We start from the raw sequence: 19,346 nt of genomic DNA, 5'->3' as shown, positions 1-19,346 counted from the left end.
GCTTTTGTGAACAAGAAACAATTAACAAGTGGCTCTATCCCATCTCCCCCCTTTCCCCTATCCCATCTCCCCCCTTTCCCCGTCGCGATATAACCTTGAATGGTTGAAAACGACGTTAAACACCAAATAAAGAAAGAAAGAAAGATTTTTAAATTGTTAGAGGATGACTCAGTCATTGCCTTAAAATGTGATATGACTGTTAACGAATGTATTGGGTATTCGCAGGTACTTTACTACGTGTTTTTCATTGTAGGGGCTCATTGAATACTTTTACACTAGTCCGTCCATAAAAGTGTAGCCTCTCTCTCTTTTTGTTCTTTTCTTCCCCTTGTTTTTATGTCTTGTGGATTAATTGTTTTGCTATAAGCCCCAACCCCACCACACAGGTATCTTATATTTCACATTCCTGTGCTTTCAGTTGATTATGGTTTACCTGAATTCGCTCCAATGTTGGCAATTAGAAGTTGCTGTCACTGCTGCAATGTTCAGTCTGTCACCATTCTTCCCCCCCCCCCCCCCCCCCCATCTTATTCAGCTTATTTAGTTTCAACTTTCTATTGTGTGCTCTTATTTCTTTTTGTTATGCCTCTCCTGGCAATATGCAATACCGTCCGTTTGTCATGTGATAGTGGGTGTTCCCCTGTTCTCCCGTCTGTGTATGATACATGTAGAGTTTACGTTAATTGTTCCTCTGTTCTCCCGTCTGTGTATGATACATGTAGAGTTTACGTTAATTGTTCCTCTGTTCTCCCGTCTGTGTATGATACATGTAGAGTTTACGTTAATTGTTCCTCTGTTCTCCCGTCTGTGTATGATACATGTAGAGTTTACGTTAATTGTTCCCCTGTTCTCCCGTCTGTGTATGATACATGTAGAGTTTACGTTAATTGTTCCTCTGTTCTCTGCTCTGTGTACAGAAGGATTTGACCCTTTGGCACTAGTGGTTCTACTGTTTTGTTTGCAATATTTCCATGTCTGTGATAGTTTTCAACAATGCCTTTCACAGTATTATTTGTAAAGAATTCATCTTCCATTGTTAATTGTAGATCTGGACTTTTACTGTAGTGCATTGTTTAGTGAATCTTTTACCTTCATTATTGTCATGTTGTTAAGTCTCCTTAAACCAGAACGAAATGGTTACTTGTGATCGCTTTCGTCTTATTAATTAGTTTAGGTAAAAATCATATGATTGCTTTTATTTTTACATCAGTTTGAATCAGAATGTAAGGGTTACTAATGATTGTTTTTATCTAATTACTAAATAATTTTAGGTTATAGTGAAATGCATACTTGTGATTGTACATCTTATGGACCATGTACATATACACCCCTGTGCACAGAGTTAATGTTTTCATGACATTCTGATTGCAAGTACTCCAATGTAGGCAGATTGATCTTTATCATGCTAAGTGATCTTACGAAATGTGCATGTTCTCTCTTTATCATGCTAAGTGATCTTATATAATGTGCATGTTCCGATTTATCATCCTAAGTGGTCTTACGAAATGTGCTGTTCCCTCTTTATCATGCAAGGTCTTAGGCAGCAGCTCAAGCCTAAAATTAATTGGGCAAAATCGAATTCTGGCTACAGGAAGCTTTGGCATTGAATTTGGGATAAAAAGACTGTGCAATTGAATTTGGGGTAAAATGACTTTGTGAAGTCGATTTTGACCTTCAGGGTGAAAGTTTATATGCTGCTAAAAGCTTTTTTCTTGATGCACACTTCCCAACAGCCTTGCTTGCTAAGGGCATCAGTGCATATTTCTGTGCTGTCACGGAAGTGTTTGGCTTTAAAGTACTGTGTGTAGATGGGAATTAACACTTTTCTTTTTGAAATGGAGTGAGGAAAGAATTCAACATGTAGGGCACATCAGACTGCAAACAGCGATATTTAGGATAGGACCGCCTGTAAGGTATGGAAGTGCTCTGGTTATACCTTTGGACTTCTTTATTTCCTATTCTTGTCCAGTTAGATACTTACTTCTTTGCTTTTCTTTTCCAGTTAGATTTGCCTGGGGTAGACCTGTTTCTGAGTGTACGGTCAACTGCCAATGTAACCATCATTGAAGAAGAGTCTTTTTCTCTTGGGATGATTTCTTTTACAATGTAATTGATTTGGAATGTTCTTTTACAATATAATTTGAGTTTGAATGTTCTTTAAAATGCATTCTGTCATTGAATGTCGTTCTGAAAGCATTTTACATTTGAAAGTTCTTCAACAATTATAGTTTGAATTTTGCATTGTGACATTTTTTGATTTGGAATGTTTTGAATTCCTTCATTTGCTTATTGTGATAAGAAAAGTGTGTGAAGGTATTCACTGTGAATCTGACCTTAATTTATCCCAAGTGAGACCACCCATGTCATAACAACACCATATCTTCACACAAGTGTATATCATGTAAATGAGGTCGAGTCAAACTACAGCCTGGCAGGGACCTCAGAAATAATGTTCCACTGCTCATGATGACCAAGTCATTCTAGAAACTTTTGTTGTTTTCTCTGTAAGAATTTTGAGAACTAATATGAGATTATGATTCCTATTGGGGCATCTTTTTGCAGTATACATGTATTTCGCTTTTGACATCAGAGATTACACTGAAATTATTAGAAGAGAGATTAAAGAAAACGTGTCTTCAATTTGGACACTCTGACTCCGTCGGGAGGTTTGAGATAGAAGGCCGGAAGTACAGAATGTAGGATAAACAGAAAAATACATGGCTTTCTGTGTGATACCAGGTTTACACAAGGTTCTTTTTCTTCAATTATTTCTTCAAACATCTCAATATTTGAAAAAGAACTCCAGTTAACCTGGTATCACAAAGAAAGCCATGTATGTGGTATTTTTTTTATTATTCACCGATTTAAGGATGTTGATAAAAGTTCTCCATTAAAATTGTGAAATTAGAGTAAGTCAGATGTGAGGGTCAAATAAATGGAACGTCAAGGTCAAAATCTTTTGCTCAGTTGATGAAGAACTCACTGTAGAGAAGATTCTCATTGAGTTTTGTCGAAAAAATGTGTCTCGTGTTGCCAAAAGCTGTGTTGTGCAAGTGCAAAACACTGTGACTTGCAGCAACAATAAAAAAGAGAACTTTGTTTTGTTACGGTCTGGTGAAGTTTTAACGACTCTTCAAACTTTTGTTTCGCTTTTTTAATGGAGAAGAGTACAATACACATACATGTAAGATATTTGTAATTACACTTTTTTCCCCCATACAACAAAGCAGTATTATCTGTCCACGGAAATGTTTCCGTTTTGCTGGCCACGCTAATGTAATCTCGCTAAACATGTCTAATGACAAAAATTGTCAGGTTGAAAAGCATCCATTAAGGTGTGGGATTAGAATGGTTTTCTCAGCGAACGACAACAAAAAAAGAAGAATGGTTTTCTTAATGATGTCTGTTTTTCTTTGTGGAACATGTGATGAGAGAGATTGACTCCTCACCATGGCTACGTATTGAGCCTGTGTTTTAGTGTCAAAATGAACTACTTCTTCTTCATCTGCCTTCATGGGCTGCAACTCCCAAGTACACTTGTGTTTTTGCACTTGTGGGATTTTACGTTCCAAGACCCCCCTCCCCTCCCCCCCCCCCCCCCCCCCCCCCACTATTCAGGCAGAGAGATGATGACAAGAGACTGATGTTTGATCTGCTAGGCTATAGATAGCCCCCTCCCCCCACTATTCAGGCAGAGAGATGATGACAAGAGACTGATGTTTGATCTGCTAGGCTATAGATAGCCCCATCAACATTGACTGCAAAATTAGTTACAGCCTGTATTTCCATGTTAAACTGTACGACAAAATTGAGTGGAAATCTGTTATTTGAAACAGCATATTGCGGTGTTAAAGCTAAAACCAATAGTTCTAACCACTTGTGACCTTGTGCTGACAATATTGCTTTTGCCAAGACAGCCATGCACTGGATATTTTGCGTTGGGGAGGAGGACTAGCTGTCTCTGTTATCACCCTTCCCAACAACAGTAATGTGCATCCATCGCTTGCTTTTCAAATCCAAGTTGACTTACGCTGCCCAGAAATTCAGCACACAGCCACAAAGAAACTCAAACAGTTCAAAATGTCCATGTTGCTGTCTTAACTGCATGCCTTCAAAATGTTCAGGTATTTGCTGTTTGTTTTTTCAATTTGTTTGTTGGTTGGTCACTCTGTGTCTTCAGGCCTGGCAACTGTTGTGATGCATGTTGAATTATGTTGCTGACTTTAAACATAAAACTTGCATGACGCTGTCATTTGTCAGAAGTTCCAGAGAAATACCTCTTACTTGCAACTTTTCCTGCTGAATACCGCAATGTTAATTTATATTATTCACTCTTGCATACTTCGTTTTAAACTTTTTCTGTGATAATTATTCATGTGGATGCTGTACATTTAGTTGTTCAAGTTATTTTATATATGTGAAGTCCAATGGTTTGAGCTTTTATGACTTGTAAAGTTTTGAACATATTTTTGTCTGACTAGTTATGTGTGAATTAGTGTTAGATAACTTCATAATGCAAGCTGTGAACGGGTTTTTTTCTCACTCAACAGCTTTTTAAAAATGTTCTTCTAAAGAATAATATTTTTAGGTATTACGCATACTTCGGGTTTGACTTTCTGACCATTATTTTTTTTCTTCCAGGTCTTGATGGAAAATGAATTTCTGAAGTGTAACTTTTAACTTTTAATTTTAACAAATTTTGAACTCAAGTTTTTGAAGATTTGAATTCGATTTGTGAACTCTCTGTGGACTCCTGTTTTCTTTCTGTTCACACGCAATTGCACACGTTTACACAGAATGCGAACAGACATACACTGACAGGTACATTTACGTAGAAACACACACATGAACACACATTTGAACACACGCATAAACACGCATGAACACCCGCATGAACACACACACTCTACCTCCCTTCACCCATTCGCACACTTACAATTATGACATCAGAAAGCACAGGTAAAAGATTCCATTTTTAATTTTTTTATTTACAGTGTGTAAGTACTGTGAATGTGTGTGAGTGTGTGTGTGCATGCTTGTGTGTACACATATATGCATTGGAGATATTTAATCCATACACAAATAGGTATTTCTGTTTGGGTCAGAACATAAGTGTTAGACCTTTAAAAACAATTCACTCATTTATACAAAAACAATAACATGTAAGAGAAAGAAGTCTTGAAAACAAGATTACAGTACTCCACACCATCTGTGTCAGTCTTATTAGGCCAAAAAAAAAAAATAGTCTGTTTACGGTAACCCGACCGACCCTATTTTTTTCGCGTGACCCTAGACTTTTTTTTGGCATTTGGGGGGGGAAAAAAAAATCTTTTGTTTTTTTTTGCAAAATAACGTAAAAATATGGTTTTTTGGAAGAAAAAAAATTAAAAAATAAAAAAATCCCGACCTACCGACCCTATTTTTTGGGCCTATGTTACCGTAAACAGACCTTTTTTTTTTTGGCCTTAACACATTATGAACCACCCTACCACTACTGTTGCTTGGGGGAGATTTGGGGCATTGTAAACTACAGTGGAACCCCCCTTTTAAGACCTACATTTTTTTTGAGAATATCAGCTCTTAAAGGAGGTAGTCTTAAAATGGTAAATTGACAGGCCATAAACAGAAAATCTGAAAAAAAGGTCTCAAATTGGTGTGTGGGGAGGGGGGGTCTCTAAAAATTAAGGTTCTATATCGTAGGTTGATGTTGTTGTTTTTTTTTCTTCAGGGCAGAGTTCCATGAATGCCATTTTTTTAAACATAGTTTGTGGAATGAGACTTGACCTTGTACATTTTACTGGGCTGTGGTGTGTGACAATGCCAGTAACAAGGCACTGCCACTGGGCAGAAGAGTTCTCTGTGTCAAGGGGGACAACTAGCAGTACAGATCAGGTCAAGTCAAGGGTACTGTAAACAATTTCCAGCAATGGTTACCTCTCATCCTGATTTTGTCTGGTGTGACAATCTGTTAATATTCCTCTGTCTGCAGATGCTAGTGCAAAATGAACAACATCAGTCTTAGCTCCTGTGTAAACGATCAAGCACGTCACTGTGATGTCATCACACAGCTTTCTTTATTTGGTGTTTAACGTCGTTTTCAACCACGAAGGTTATATCGCGACGGGGAAAGGGGGGAGATGGGATAGAGCCACTTGTCAATTGTTTCTTGTTCACAAAAGCACTAATCAAAAATTTGCTCCAGGGGCTTGCAACGTAGTACAATATATTTACCTTACTGGGAGAATGCAAGTTTCCAGTACAAAGGACTTAACATTTCTTACATACTGCTTGACTAAAATCTTTACAAAAATTGACTATATTCTATACAAGAAACACTTAACAAGGGTAAAAGGAGAAACAGAATCTGTTAGTCGCCTCTTACGACATGCTGGGGAGCATTGGGTAAATTCTTCCCCCTAACCCGCGGGGGGTCATCACACAGCTGTTCAGGCTGTTACATGTAATACTTATACAGCACCTTCCCATTTGGACACATACAAGAATTCAACAGCCTGGTTGCTTCCTGTGCAGAATGGATTTATTTGTTTGCACTGAATACATTTAGCAGATATCAGTTACAACTGAATTCAACCAAACCCAGTCAGACAGCTGATTTTTGGTATAAGTTCAAATGGAAGGATGCTCTTATTTGACTTAAAGCCTTGAGGGCTGCAGCATTGACACCATGGTTGACAGGAGAAGGACACTATAAGATGTTCATCAAGACACTGAAGTCAGTGATAATTATAAGATGTTCATCAAGACGCTGAAGTCAGTGATAATTATAAGATGTTCATCAAGACGCTGAAGTCAGTGATAATTATAAGATGTTCATCAAGACGCTGAAGTCGGTGATAGAAGACAGTGGGAAAAGAGGGTGAAAAAGAATCTCTGAAGAAAAGGATTCTCTCTCAAACGTCTTGATAACGAGAACCCGGTTGCATAATGAGTAGCTTTAACGGCTTCCAAGCACAACATTGTTTTCATTTTCATGTACATAATTTTATATAAAATAAAATAAAAACCAAATAAAATACTGACATTTCATGCAAATATTTATAATTTGATAAATGAGCTATGTCATTCCATATCTACTGGTGATATCAATAAATTATTTGCATGCATATGAAGCAATAAGTTTCTCTCTCACTCTTCACAAACACACACACACACACACACACACACACACACTCACTGTCACACACACATATGGAGTCAGACACCAACCAGTTATTTGTTTTCCCCCTGGTTTCTTTACTTTCTGGAGGCACTACTATCTAACTAAGCAAGATTGTGTGTAGATGGGGGCAGTATAAACGCAATTTTCTGTACAGGAAACATTTCCCAGGAAAATGTTATCCCAGAGATTTACTTATTCATAGTTAGCAGTGCAATGTTGACTTTCACTGACAGTGGGTGCTGCCAGTACTAGAGATCACGGCAAGCAGTACTGTTTATGATTGCAAGCGTTTCAGAGCCACACTCAACACCTCTTGTGCATACCACCAGATTGAAATGTTTGATGGTATCACAGACGCAATCACAACAGATGAAAGCAAACGCAACAGCTAGAAACGAAGTATCAAGGACTGAGAACCAGAAGCCCTTTGTCTGTCGGTCCGTGTCGCATAGTCTCCACACAGCACAGAGTCTTCACACATCTGTGAAAAGCTGTGCATAGACAGCACACAGTAACAGCACCAGCCTCACATGACAAACTTTTTTTTGGTTTTTTTGTTTTGTTTTTTGCAAGCAGTATTCCTCCACCACCATTGTTTCTGTCTTCAGTGGACAACAACCTCCTGACAGCTCCTAGGCCTCAGTCCTACTCCTAGTAATTCGTGTTACTAACTTACTGCCCGTTATGCCGGTTGGCATGCAGGGCAGCAACGGAGGACCTCAACCCTAGCTATTCAACTTCAGGATAATTGTTAACAAGTCTCTCTGATCATGGAAACAGGAAAGGGTCACCGCATTCAAGCACCAACAGCGTCTCACGAGCACATCCAAACAAGAGTGGAGACATTTCCCTGAGTTTCGAACCCTAAGCCCTGAGGTGCTAGGGGCCGTGCTGGAAACAGAGGCTTGGGCACAGCCTGGCAGTTTGACATCTGCAGGAACGTTACCACATCTGCAGAGTCTTGTAGCTCATTGAGTTTGCAGCATAATCAGGGGCGTTTGTTCATCTGCAGACTGTCACGTACTGCTGTACTGACATCATCTACAAGGGCCTGGCTACGCGTGAATGTTGTTGTTGCTGTGTTGACAGTATCACCAAAAGCTGACTACTGCTGCATGTTCTCAATGCTGTGGTTGTTGAGATAGTCGTGGATGAGACGCGTGGAGGTGGACATGAGGTTGTCTGATGACAGCTGTATAGCGGCCATGTCGGCAGCGCTGAGGGTGTTGTGGGATGTCGTCATGGCAACATTGGCAGAGGCGGCTTGTTGCATCCGGGCCAGCTGCAGCCTTGAAGCGGCGTCGACCGGTCGCGCGTTGCCTGGCTGAGTGGCGGCCGACTGGAAGCGTGTGGCGGGTGACGTCTGCACTGCGCCGCCATTGAGGGAGGCTGCCATTGTTCTGCTGGCCGGTGTGGTGTGACCTCTGACCTGGGAGGTCATGGCCACCTGCCTGGCATTGACCCCCGGCTTGCTGCCCATCACGCCCGGTGTGGGAATGCTGCGCGGGGTGGTGGGATTCACCCTCAGCTTCACGTTCTGCATGGCCGACCCTGTGCTGACCCCTGTGGGCTGAGCGCCAACACCGTTCACCTTACTCTGCCCGGTGCTGCAGATCCCCAGCGACCCCATGGAGGCTGATGACATGACGTAGGTGAGGGGCTGGACGAGGTCAGAGGTCACCAGCTGCCGGACGTTGCCACCGGACATCTGCAGGGGGACGGTCCTGGCCGTGGTCTGCTCCACCACGCGTGACGTCTTGGGGTCAGTGACCGTGACAGTGAACTGGTCATCATGCTCCAGGAACTGCACGATGTTCTGGATATGTGCACTGGAGGGTGACGGGTCGTCCTGCTGGGTTAACGTGTCCATGCCGGCTCTGATCTGCTCCGCGGTGGACGACCACTGACCCAATGTCCGAGGGGCCAGTCTCACGTCCGTCTCCTGCTTGACCTCGATGCCGTCAGTGTCCAGCACCAGGGGGAACAACCCCTGCTGCTCGTACCCGCTGTCCGCCGGCTCATCCTTGACCAGCACCTCGTGGCTGTTGGGCAGCACATCGTTAGGGTTGACCGGCACCAGCTCGTACTGACTTTCCTTGCCCTTGACATTGTTCTGCAGCACGGAGATGAGGTCGTCCACCGTGTCTAGCTTCTGGCCGCCGTCCTGCGAGTCCTGGTCCTGGTGACCCATGCCAGCGTAGGGATTGACCGGAGGGTCGTGCGGCAACTGGGGCAGGAAGGGCATCTCCTGGACCTGACCGCTCACTGTGGCCGGCACGCGCTGCCTTGACCGCTGCTGTTGGTGTTGGTGTTGTTGCTGCTGTTGTTGTTGATGCTGTTGTTGTTGTTGTTGTTGTTGTTGTTGTTGTTGTTGTTGTTGTTGTTGTTGTTGTTGCTGCTGGTGCTGCTTCTTGACCTTGAGGGCATCGAGACGGTGCGACACCTTGAGGTAATCCTCGTGGGACAGCTGCAGCGTGGTCTGCGTCCCGTCCTTCTTCTTCACCCGCAGGTAGTGAACCTTGGAGGCCGGAGGGGTGGGGGAGGGGGAGGGGGCGGGGGTCAGAGTGGTGACGGCAGGGGGTATGGCGGCACCCCCGGGCAGCCCCTGGTTGTCATAGAACACGACGGGGGGCGGGGCGTTATGCTCGTGAGGGGGCGGGGCGTTTTGCACGTGTCGTGGCGGGGGGCCGGGGCTGACACTGGGGGCGGGGCTGGGGGCGGTCCGGGGGGACTGGGCGGGAGGGGTGCCAGGGTGGAGGATGGTGTTGAGGTCATAGGGCGGGTCAAAGTGCGGCACCATGCACCCCTGCTGCTTGTGCTGCTCGATCTCCCGCTGGTACTCCTTGCACTTGTGGATCAGGTCGTTGCGCTGCTGCACCAGCGTGCAGTTCTCCTGCTCCAGCTCCCCGTTCTTCTGTGGACACCAACAATGACACCAGTGTTAAATAGCCCGTCACAGCAAACAGTCACAGCAAACAAACATCACAGTGTTAAACAGCCCGTCACATGATGCAGTCATTGTTATTGTTTGATATAAATTGCATAAAATAAATAAAATAAACAGCAAACAAACATCACAGTGTTAAACAGCCCGTCACGTGATGCAGTCATTGTTATTGTGGTCACAGCAAACAGTCACTATGGTTAGACATCTTAAAGTGGAAACCAATCAGTCACTTCAGGTTAATTTGCAATTAGTACATAGCCTACTGTATTTTCGCACCATATACAACCAGCCAGCCTGCCAGACAGATAGACAGACAGATAGATAGACAGAGAGATACGGACCTTTCTGAGTTCCTCAGTCTGATGTTGCTTCTTATCACGACATCGCTTGGCGGCCTCCCTGTTCTTCCTTCTCTTCTGCTCCACGTCGTCGTCGTCTTGCACGCTGCCCGCCTGTAACACCGCACACAGTCCTTTACTACACGCACCGCCAATGTTGAATGTGAAATGTGAAATGATATGTGATTACTAGAAAAGAACAGTCAGTGTAAGGATGCGACAGGAGAAGTGAGTGAGAGAGGAAGAGGTGTGTGTGTGTGAGAGAGAGAGAGAGAGAGAGAGAGAGAGAGAGAGAGTGTGTGTGAGAGAGAGAGAGAGAGAGTGAGACAGAGAGACAGACAGAGAGAAAGAGAGAGTGAGTGAAAGAGAGAGGGAGAGAGAGACAGCGAGAGGATTGAAGAAAGAAAAAGGTGTTTGAGTGATGAATAAATGTACGAAGAGGTTCTTCTTCTGGTTGGTAGCCACAGCCATCAGGGACCATTATTTCCACTGGTAGCCACAGTCATCAGGGACCATTATTTCCACTGGTAGCCACAGTCATCAGGGACCATTATTTCCACTGGTAGCCACAGTCATCAGGGACCATTATTTCCACTGGTAGCCACAGTCATCAGGGACCATTATTTCCACTGGTAGCCACAGTCATCAGGGACCATTATTTCCACTGGTAGCCACAGTCATCAGGGACCATTATTTCCACTGGTAGCCACAGCCATCAGGGACCATTATTTCCACTGGTAGCCACAGTCATCAGGGACCATTATTTCCACTGGTAGCCACAGTCATCAGGGACCATTATTTCCACTGGTAGCCACAGTCATCAGGGACCATTATTTCCACTGGTAGCCACAGTCATCAGGGACCATTATTTCCACTGGTAGCCACAGCCATCAGGGACCATTATTTCCACTCAGGGGTGAAGACATGAGGGGTCAAACAAGCCGACGATAAATACAAGAAAACAAGAGACACAGAGAGGGAACTCACCGAGCTCAGCTTGCGCTTCCTGCCGCCGCCATCGCCGTGGTGCCTGCTGTCGCTGCTGTTGCTGTCGTCGTCGTCTTCCCATTGCTGTGGCATCCAATTCCCTGGGCTGCTGTCCATGGCACCTCCACTCCGCTCCGTCACAACTGTCAACACAACAATGACGTCACATTAACTGTCAACACACCAAACCAGCTGGTCATAAACACAACGATCGCGTAAAATATCACCATGAAAGGTTTCACAGTACCCGCGTCATTCCCATATAAATCGTCAACAACAACAATAACAACAGCAACAACAACAACAACAACAGCAAACAACAGCAGCAACAACAACAACAACAACAACAACAACAACAACACTGCGCATGAAGCAGACAGACTGTAGAGTTGTGGTATGTGTCCAAGTGGAAGAATGCTGGAGTCCTAAAGATGTCAAACCCTGGACACATCTGTGCACATCATGTGGTTTTCAGGATCGCTCGATAGACAACGTTTAGAAGAGATTTCCTCGAGTTTCGTCTTAATCCTGTGCACTTTTCATTCTTCGTCAGCCGTCGTTTCAGTCACGTCGTGCTCACTGTGTGTGGGATTACTGAAGGCAAATTACTTTGATCACCGAGTACATCTTCATTGACTTACTGCAGTCAGCTGGACCCTACAAGGTAAATTACTTTGATCACTGAGTACATCAGTCTTCATTAATTTTTACCCCACAAGTGAAAGAGATCATACAACAAACAACAACCCCTGCTTCGTTTCAGTACCTGATATAGGCATTTCAGTCCAATGATGTGAAAGTGCATCTGCTATCTGTGTTCACTGGCGACTGTGCGTGGGGAAGATTGACGGAATACTGAACTCGGCACAGATCGCGGAGATATTTTTAGCAGCGGAAAGATCCGATGAGTGGACAAGTTTTCTGTAAACAACGCCGAGCTGATAAAACACTGCCTATAAATAGCATTGTGGGCGTGGCTTGCTGTCGCAGGCTGTCTGTGGAGCTGATCGATGTTTCGCTTGGGATCGTTGTGCACCGATTTTCAAACTACGGTTAACATTGCAAATAATTTCACTCATCAGGTGCAAAAAAGGTACAAAATAATAATCGCACAACACTACAGATTAAAACATACATTACACGGTATCTAACTAAGAGGTTACAACATCTCTTAATTTAAAGGCTTTATACAAATACAGGGACACATTTCTGACAACAGTTTCTTGAGGTGAGGCCAGGAGCAAGCCGAGTCTAAAGTGCTTGGGTTTTTATAATATTTAAATGGGATCAATGTTTCTCTTAATCTGTTCGAGGGGGGGAGAGATCGAGAGAGAGAGAGAGAGAGAGAGAGAGAGAGAGAGAGAGAGAGAGAGAGAGAGAGAGAGAGAGAGAGAGAGAGAGAGAGAGTTTCATTGTCAGTTGTTGATTAATCAATGTTTTGTGAATAAAACCGACTGGGATATCCAGTCGCTCAAAAAGAGAGGTAAACAGCCTTGTAAAACCTTTACTTCCCAGAAAACAACGCAGAGAGTCACTTAGGCTTCTATTTCAGGCCACACGAAGCGACATGAAGTACACAAAGCTTGTGTGACTAGAACCAGGACGCACTGTGGTTGCTGTATGGTGACGTCACTCAGTGAAGAGCATTCCAGGAAGGAAGACGAGGCCTGGGCCTGGCAGTCAATCGTGAATTCCCGATTACTTGACGTGTGTTTCAGTTTTCCAGAAAGGAAGATTTTCATAGAGTGTTACGTAGAGTCATTCTAGAGTGTGCACTAGTCAGTCAATGGCCTGCCGCACGGCTAGAGCGAGTCTTTCTGTCCCACACAAGGGGTCTCTCGGCATTGGTAACTGACATGACGGACACTAACTAACCATTTTCACTTGGTGTCTGTCCTAGGGAGGGACTTCTATGGCGACCCTCCCACCGAAAGTCATTAGCTATTTGCTGTCACCGCTATCTCGCTGTTGTCTTAGTTCCGTGTTTTCCAGATTTTGTGGGGTTTACCAACTCCCCCCCCCCCCCTTCTCCCCCTCTGTCGGTTTCTTTTTCTTCCTGCTGGCACTCAAAAGGCACGGGAGTCATTGCTTGTTTACTGTCTGTTTTTGTTTGTTTGTTTACTGTCTGTTTTTGTTTGTTTGTTTACTGTCTGTTTTTGTTTGTTTGTTTGTTTGTTTGAATGATTGTATTTGAAATTATTTATCCACATGATTGTTAGCACCACTATCGACAAAGAAGCGGCACGAATCATGCCTTATTACTTACCCCCCCCTCCCCCTCCCCCCCCCCCCCCCACCCTCGCCCCTGTTAGTGACAATATCAACATCAACGCAGCGCAGTGTTTGTCTATCATTACTGTATTCTTGTTGGTCAGTCTTGACACTGAAACGCCTCGCCGGATTTTGATTCAATCTACACGGTCACTGGCCTTACATCTGATCGCAATGCCCCCCCCCCCCCCCCCCCCCAAGTCAGCCACTTACACACATTAAATGCTTCCTATGATGAGCGTTCGAATCTAACAAAGGAGCCAATGCCCTTGGGTCCTGATTCCTGTTTGACGTCACTGAGTTCCCTGGGCGTACTAAGCAGTGGCAGCATTACGCGCGTATGGTCGTTAACAGTAAGGGCAAAATATTCAGAAATTGCTACAATTAACTCGTCGGCAGAATCAGCAAATCCCTGGTGTCAAGGAAAATGTAGGTCTGAAGAAACTATTCTTTTTAAGAGGAACACACACACACACACACACATACACACACACACACACACACACTGACACACACACACAAACACACACACACACACATATATACACACACACACACACACACACACACACACACACACACATACACACACACACACACACGCTAAAAAAAAACTACGCGTAACTACATGATAAGCAAACAGTGTCAAGCAATTATGGCCGAGCGACAGACTTAAGTGTGTTGAGTACAGAGTGTGACTGCAGGCTACACTACCATCAGTCCGGACACAGTATACACCCACAAAATTAATTCTTATCACCATGGCCACACATCAAATGGGACACTGTCACTTGTCTTGGTCAGCCAAGGATGAATGAAGAACGCTGTATCAGCCGCGTCTTACTGTCAGTTCTGCTGAGAATAATGATTCTTTCTTCCGGCTTGGGCATGTAGCCAAGTGTCAATGAATAAATACATGATTATTAGATGAATAAATAATACATAATTATATATGTATCATTTATTCATCTGTTTATATAAATAAACAAATAAATAAACAAATAAATAAACATATAAATAAATAAACAAATTATACATTCCTAGACTATACAAGCCTAGTACTACTCATATTACATGTTCTGTCAGTAAATGTAAAGTAAAAGTTGAAATCACTGACCCATGTCGAAGGCTGAATAGTCCAGTATCGCCCTGGTCAAGGTCGAACCCTCACAGAAAGTCCCGATTACGTAGGGTGTGTGAAGCAATGGTTGTCACAGTCTGTTGGTGTTGACTGTGTGAAGCAATGATCTTCTCTGTTGGTGTTGACTGCAAGCAGCAATGACGGTGTTCCACTTTTGGTCTTTAGTTGGTGTCAGTCTACAGTCACCCCACAGCTCAGTGATCACGTCGCACTTCTCTCCCACATTCTGCACAATGAAATGGATCTCAGTAAGTTCATAGTCTGGCCGCTGTTCCGGCAAATCCACAGTCTTTTCTGACCCGGAAGATGAAAGTAGATTCTATTTTCTTTTACTTGGAATTTCCATTCAGAAATGAGCTGTCTTTACAAATAGTTGCTGAATTTCCTATTGACGCTACTTTCTTTTTAGTATGATCAGTCTCTGTAACAGTGAATTCACTATGTGGGCATTTTTTGTGACCACCCCAAAGACGGTCTAGCAAGTTTAGGATAACCTTTTCGGGTGGAATTTTTTACTTGGTTATTTTTCATACACATGTAGACTACGTCTTCCTATCGAGCAACACTAGTTTGTAACGAAGTGGAGTTTACTTTGAAAAGAAGACGCAGATAGGTCTGAGGTTAGGTCAGTATGGCCGCCACCGTGTTCTCACATAGCGCTGAGTTCGCCATCTCTCCATATGAGTGAAACAATTTTGGTAACTCGGAATGGTTGTTAGATAAGCTAAAAAGAACAAACCACTGAATTCATGAGTTTATTGACAACAGATTTGACTCACCGTTGTAAACCGCAGTTGAACAAATCAATGACAAAATTCCAGTTGTGCGGAGAGTGAACACAGGCACTGGCGTCACTGCGCACGGCCAACCACTGAATGAGCACCACACCGACAGGTCCAGGCAGAAAAATAGACAGATAAAATCGGAAATGTCCGTTACTTTTCTTAGCCATGAAGACTTTTTATAGAAGCTACGTCAGCCACTACCCCGATTCCGATCCTGCTCGACGACGACGTGTGACTGTCGTTTCCAGTAAATCGGGAAATACCGTAAGCAGTTCTGAAGAGCTATAAGTGTTGATCACGCCATGGTGCCACATAAACGGTGCGAAACTGACTAGAAACTATAGCGGCGTTCTACGATACGGCCACGGTGTGCGACAGAAATATCACAATGCTGGTGGGCCTGGGCCGAAGAGGTTGAAAGGCCTGGCCATCCTTTCCCGCGAAACGTGTCGAGTCACCCCACTTCCTCAACTGTCTACGCGGTGTTCGCAGGTCGGCTTAGGCCCCTGTCTCTGGGAGAACGGTCCAGTCACTATTCATAGAGACAGCGCAACACAAGTACAGGCAGCTGAAATTGGGAGTCCTTCATTGGTCTATTGAAAGCAGTGCCTGCCGGTACACCAAGCTGAACAACACACACACACACACACACACACACACACACACACACACACACACACACACACACACACACACACACACAGAAAAAACAATCAAACATTCCAACAAACAAACAATCACACAAACAAAAGCAAACAAACAAACAAACAAACAAAGAAAAACGAACAAACCAACAAAACTAACAAACAAATGCAAAATGTAACCAATACTACGAACAAACACCCTAGCAGTAGCGACTTCTCGACAGACCTAGAGACGGAAGCCATGTCCCACCCCCGTGTCACCACAATCAGTGGTACGTAAAAGATCTCGGTCATTCTGCCATAAATGCAGATGGCTGATACCACCTAAACACGCATACACTTGTGTATTTTGTCAAAAGCCGTGAGGGCGTAAAACTCGAATCATATAATCCATATCTTGTCCTGAAGATCAATCAATCAATCAATATGAAGCTTATATAGCGCGTATTCCGCGAGTACAGTTCTAAGCGCTTGTCGAAGATTCCAGTTTGAAGAGGCGAAACATTTAGCCTGTAGGACATAAAGCATTCTCTCTTTCCTTTTTTTTGGGGGGAGGGGGGGGGGGGGTATGATTTGGGGGCTGTCTGTGAATAAAGACTGAGACTAAAGCGAATGGAAGTTATGCACCAGTAAATAGGCTACAGCCCAACACCTCCACGACATTTTCTTCTCGCAATGATTGCCAGGGGTAGCGACTGGTTTGGCTGAGGAACGCAAGTTGAACTATTGGTGTATTGTGTCTTGACAGATTTTTTTTCAATAAAGTCAACTGTTCACACAACACATGAAAGCATAATTATTCAGACTGGAGTTATAATACATAACAAGTTTGTATTTGTATAATTTCTAAGTGTTTGTTAACCAATTCACAGTATGAGTGTGGCGTGTTTAAACTTGCTATTTCGGGAAATTGTTTCAGTGTAGAGCGTGCGATGATATAGGGCTGATGTCATGAGATCCATTAGTCTAGTCATTCTTTTCAGCCTACACGGCTGCATGCAAGTAAAACTTGGCCACTTTCAGCAAACGGGTATTGCGCAGTACCCTCACCCGTCTCTTTCAACCACAACTGAATTGTTTCTAAACTTGCCAATAGCGTCATAATTATGCTGTCTGAAAGGTATACAGAAACCGTAGAAGGTGCCTGTGATCAGTTTTACTTGAACAATCCAACATACACCCACACGGTCACGGTGAAGGCATGCACTGATATTCACTCTAAACAGACATGAACATATTTTGAACATACTTCTGCAACAAGTTTTGAACACTTTGTCACATTTTACATCGTTGAGTCCTAATGGCAAAAGTAGCACACATAGTGTTCCCTAGACTAAGTACGTGTTCAAATGTCACAGTTTATCATGTGTGCCTCAGGTCTCTCGCTAGTAGAACGATGTACTATGTAAGTTCACAACGCCGGTGTTACAGAAATGTGTTCAGAATCTAGTGTGTCAAATTGTGTTTACTCGGAGTGTTGACACGACCGATGACAAAGTTGCATGATGAGTGTCAGTCGTGTGGCGGCCTGCACGATGTGGACACCTAGTACCCAGCTGTTGTTTCTTGCTCTTTGCCTCGTTTTGTTAGTTTTTTTTTTTTTTTAGTTATTCCCTCTTTAGGGCGAGGGCTGGATGTAAAAAAGCATATCACTGCTCAAGTTAATCTATTACCCTCGTTAAATAAAGAATTGTCGAGTCATTGTCATTGTCATTCCAGCACCAAGAAAAGTGGACATAAATTATGGTCATTGGAGTGATTTTACATGTGAATTATTCGTTTGTGTAATACCAAAAAAACCTATCTGCTACTTCTAGCTAATGACAAGCAAGACTGACTAACTTTGAACAGAGATTGTCGGTGGCCAGACGTAACTGTGACCTGAACTGTGTTGACCTTTGACATGGACCCCCGTGTTTAGAGGCTGACTAAGAGCGGGCCAATGACCTGCAAGACTAAACTTATATTAACTCCATGCTTTACGAAACCGCCAGGGAAAAGTTGAAAAGCGTACGGCACTTGGGGTTATGCTATGTTGGCAAGAAATGGTGACGGTATCCGTTGTGGACTTTTAACGTAAGAAAGAATAGTTTAAAAGAACTTGGCTGATACCGTGGATACAGCAAAAGGTCACCGTTTCCGCGTGGAATGTTGAAGCTTCAGTACTAATATTTCAATATCACTTAACTGACTAGAGCTGCCATACATCGGCGATAGATCTCAGTGACAAGAAATGGCAGAAACAGTTCAACACTCAAGGAGTGGAATGGCTGATAATTATATCAAAATACTGATAATCATAACAGTGAGATAGCGCTTCTACTTTATTCAGTGGCAAAACAGTCACAACAATACTTTTTATGCTATGTTAGATGTTTGTCAACCTTTTTATTCGTATACCTTTTCAAACAAAAAAACAAACAAGCAAACAAACAATTACTAGCATGAGTACTTTAATTGTTTACTCCGTTCTGCATCTTCATGCCCTTTAATGTGTATGTTGTACGAAAATCATGAATGTGAAAAACAAATCAAGAACAAATCATAAATGGCCCAAACAGAAAAGATTTCATGGGGGTTGGGAAGGGGGGGGGTGTGTGACCTGACAGAAGAACAAGGGGTATTTTGGGGTATTTCAGCTGTCAAGTTACAATAAATAACAACAACAATAACAGCACTTTATTGTCCATTGAAATGAATACATTAAAACGGAAAATGGCCTTAGTTCGACACGTCTATAATAACTGATATCCGAAATATTTGAAGAAAGCAAATACTAATGTTATTTATCTGTTTTCAAAGCAACGAGCATCAAGCAATATTATGCAGCGTAAGTTTGAAGGTAAATCAGTGCCAACAGCATCGGGCTGTGTTATTCTAAGAATAGAATCGCCACATCGCAGATTCCCCAATTTCATACTCAATCGGGTATTCCCTTTCCGTGACGTCAAATGTTGGAAAGTCCCTCGCCGAGAAAAGCTATCTTGGGAAATCGGGCCTAAGCCAGCGGCGGCTCACTCAGTATGGGATTTCCCGCAATTACTAATGCTGCT

The 19,346-nt window shown here is 43.2% G+C and overlaps 2 protein-coding genes across 5 annotated transcripts in view; one reads left to right on the top strand and one right to left on the bottom strand.

The window, feature by feature from the left end:
- Positions 1–4,744, top strand: part of LOC138959813 (uncharacterized) — a 77,969-nt gene extending 73,225 nt beyond the window's left edge. For all 3 annotated transcript variants that reach the window (XM_070331436.1, XM_070331435.1, XM_070331434.1), the window contains one exon: positions 2,003–4,744. In XM_070331436.1, coding sequence (XP_070187537.1) covers positions 2,003–2,067 — 65 coding nt within the window. In that variant the 3' untranslated portion in view covers positions 2,068–4,744. The remainder of the gene's footprint in view (positions 1–2,002) is intronic.
- Positions 4,745–4,960: 216 nt separating this feature from the next.
- Positions 4,961–15,790, bottom strand: LOC138959814 (mediator of RNA polymerase II transcription subunit 15-like). Of its 2 annotated transcripts, XM_070331438.1 has the most exons (5): positions 15,644–15,790; positions 14,841–15,090; positions 11,453–11,595; positions 10,469–10,579; positions 4,961–10,094 (listed from the first exon to the last, which is right to left on the bottom strand). In XM_070331438.1, the coding sequence occupies exons 2-5, from the start codon at positions 14,842–14,844 to the stop codon at positions 8,286–8,288; spliced, it is 2,067 nt and encodes a 688-aa protein (XP_070187539.1). In that variant the 5' UTR covers positions 14,845–15,090; positions 15,644–15,790; the 3' UTR covers positions 4,961–8,285. The 2 variants fall into 2 exon arrangements, with proteins under 2 accessions (XP_070187539.1, XP_070187538.1); XM_070331437.1 differs by lacking the exons at positions 14,841–15,090; positions 15,644–15,790 and adding an exon at positions 12,219–12,699.
- Positions 15,791–19,346: the final 3,556 nt, after the last annotated feature.

This window comes from Littorina saxatilis, linkage group LG2 (genome assembly GCF_037325665.1).
Source record: "Littorina saxatilis isolate snail1 linkage group LG2, US_GU_Lsax_2.0, whole genome shotgun sequence".
Lineage (NCBI taxonomy): Eukaryota > Metazoa > Mollusca > Gastropoda > Littorinimorpha > Littorinidae > Littorina > Littorina saxatilis.
The sequence above is the reverse complement of the archived record's forward strand: the minus strand, read 5'-3'. Positions and strand labels throughout refer to the sequence as shown.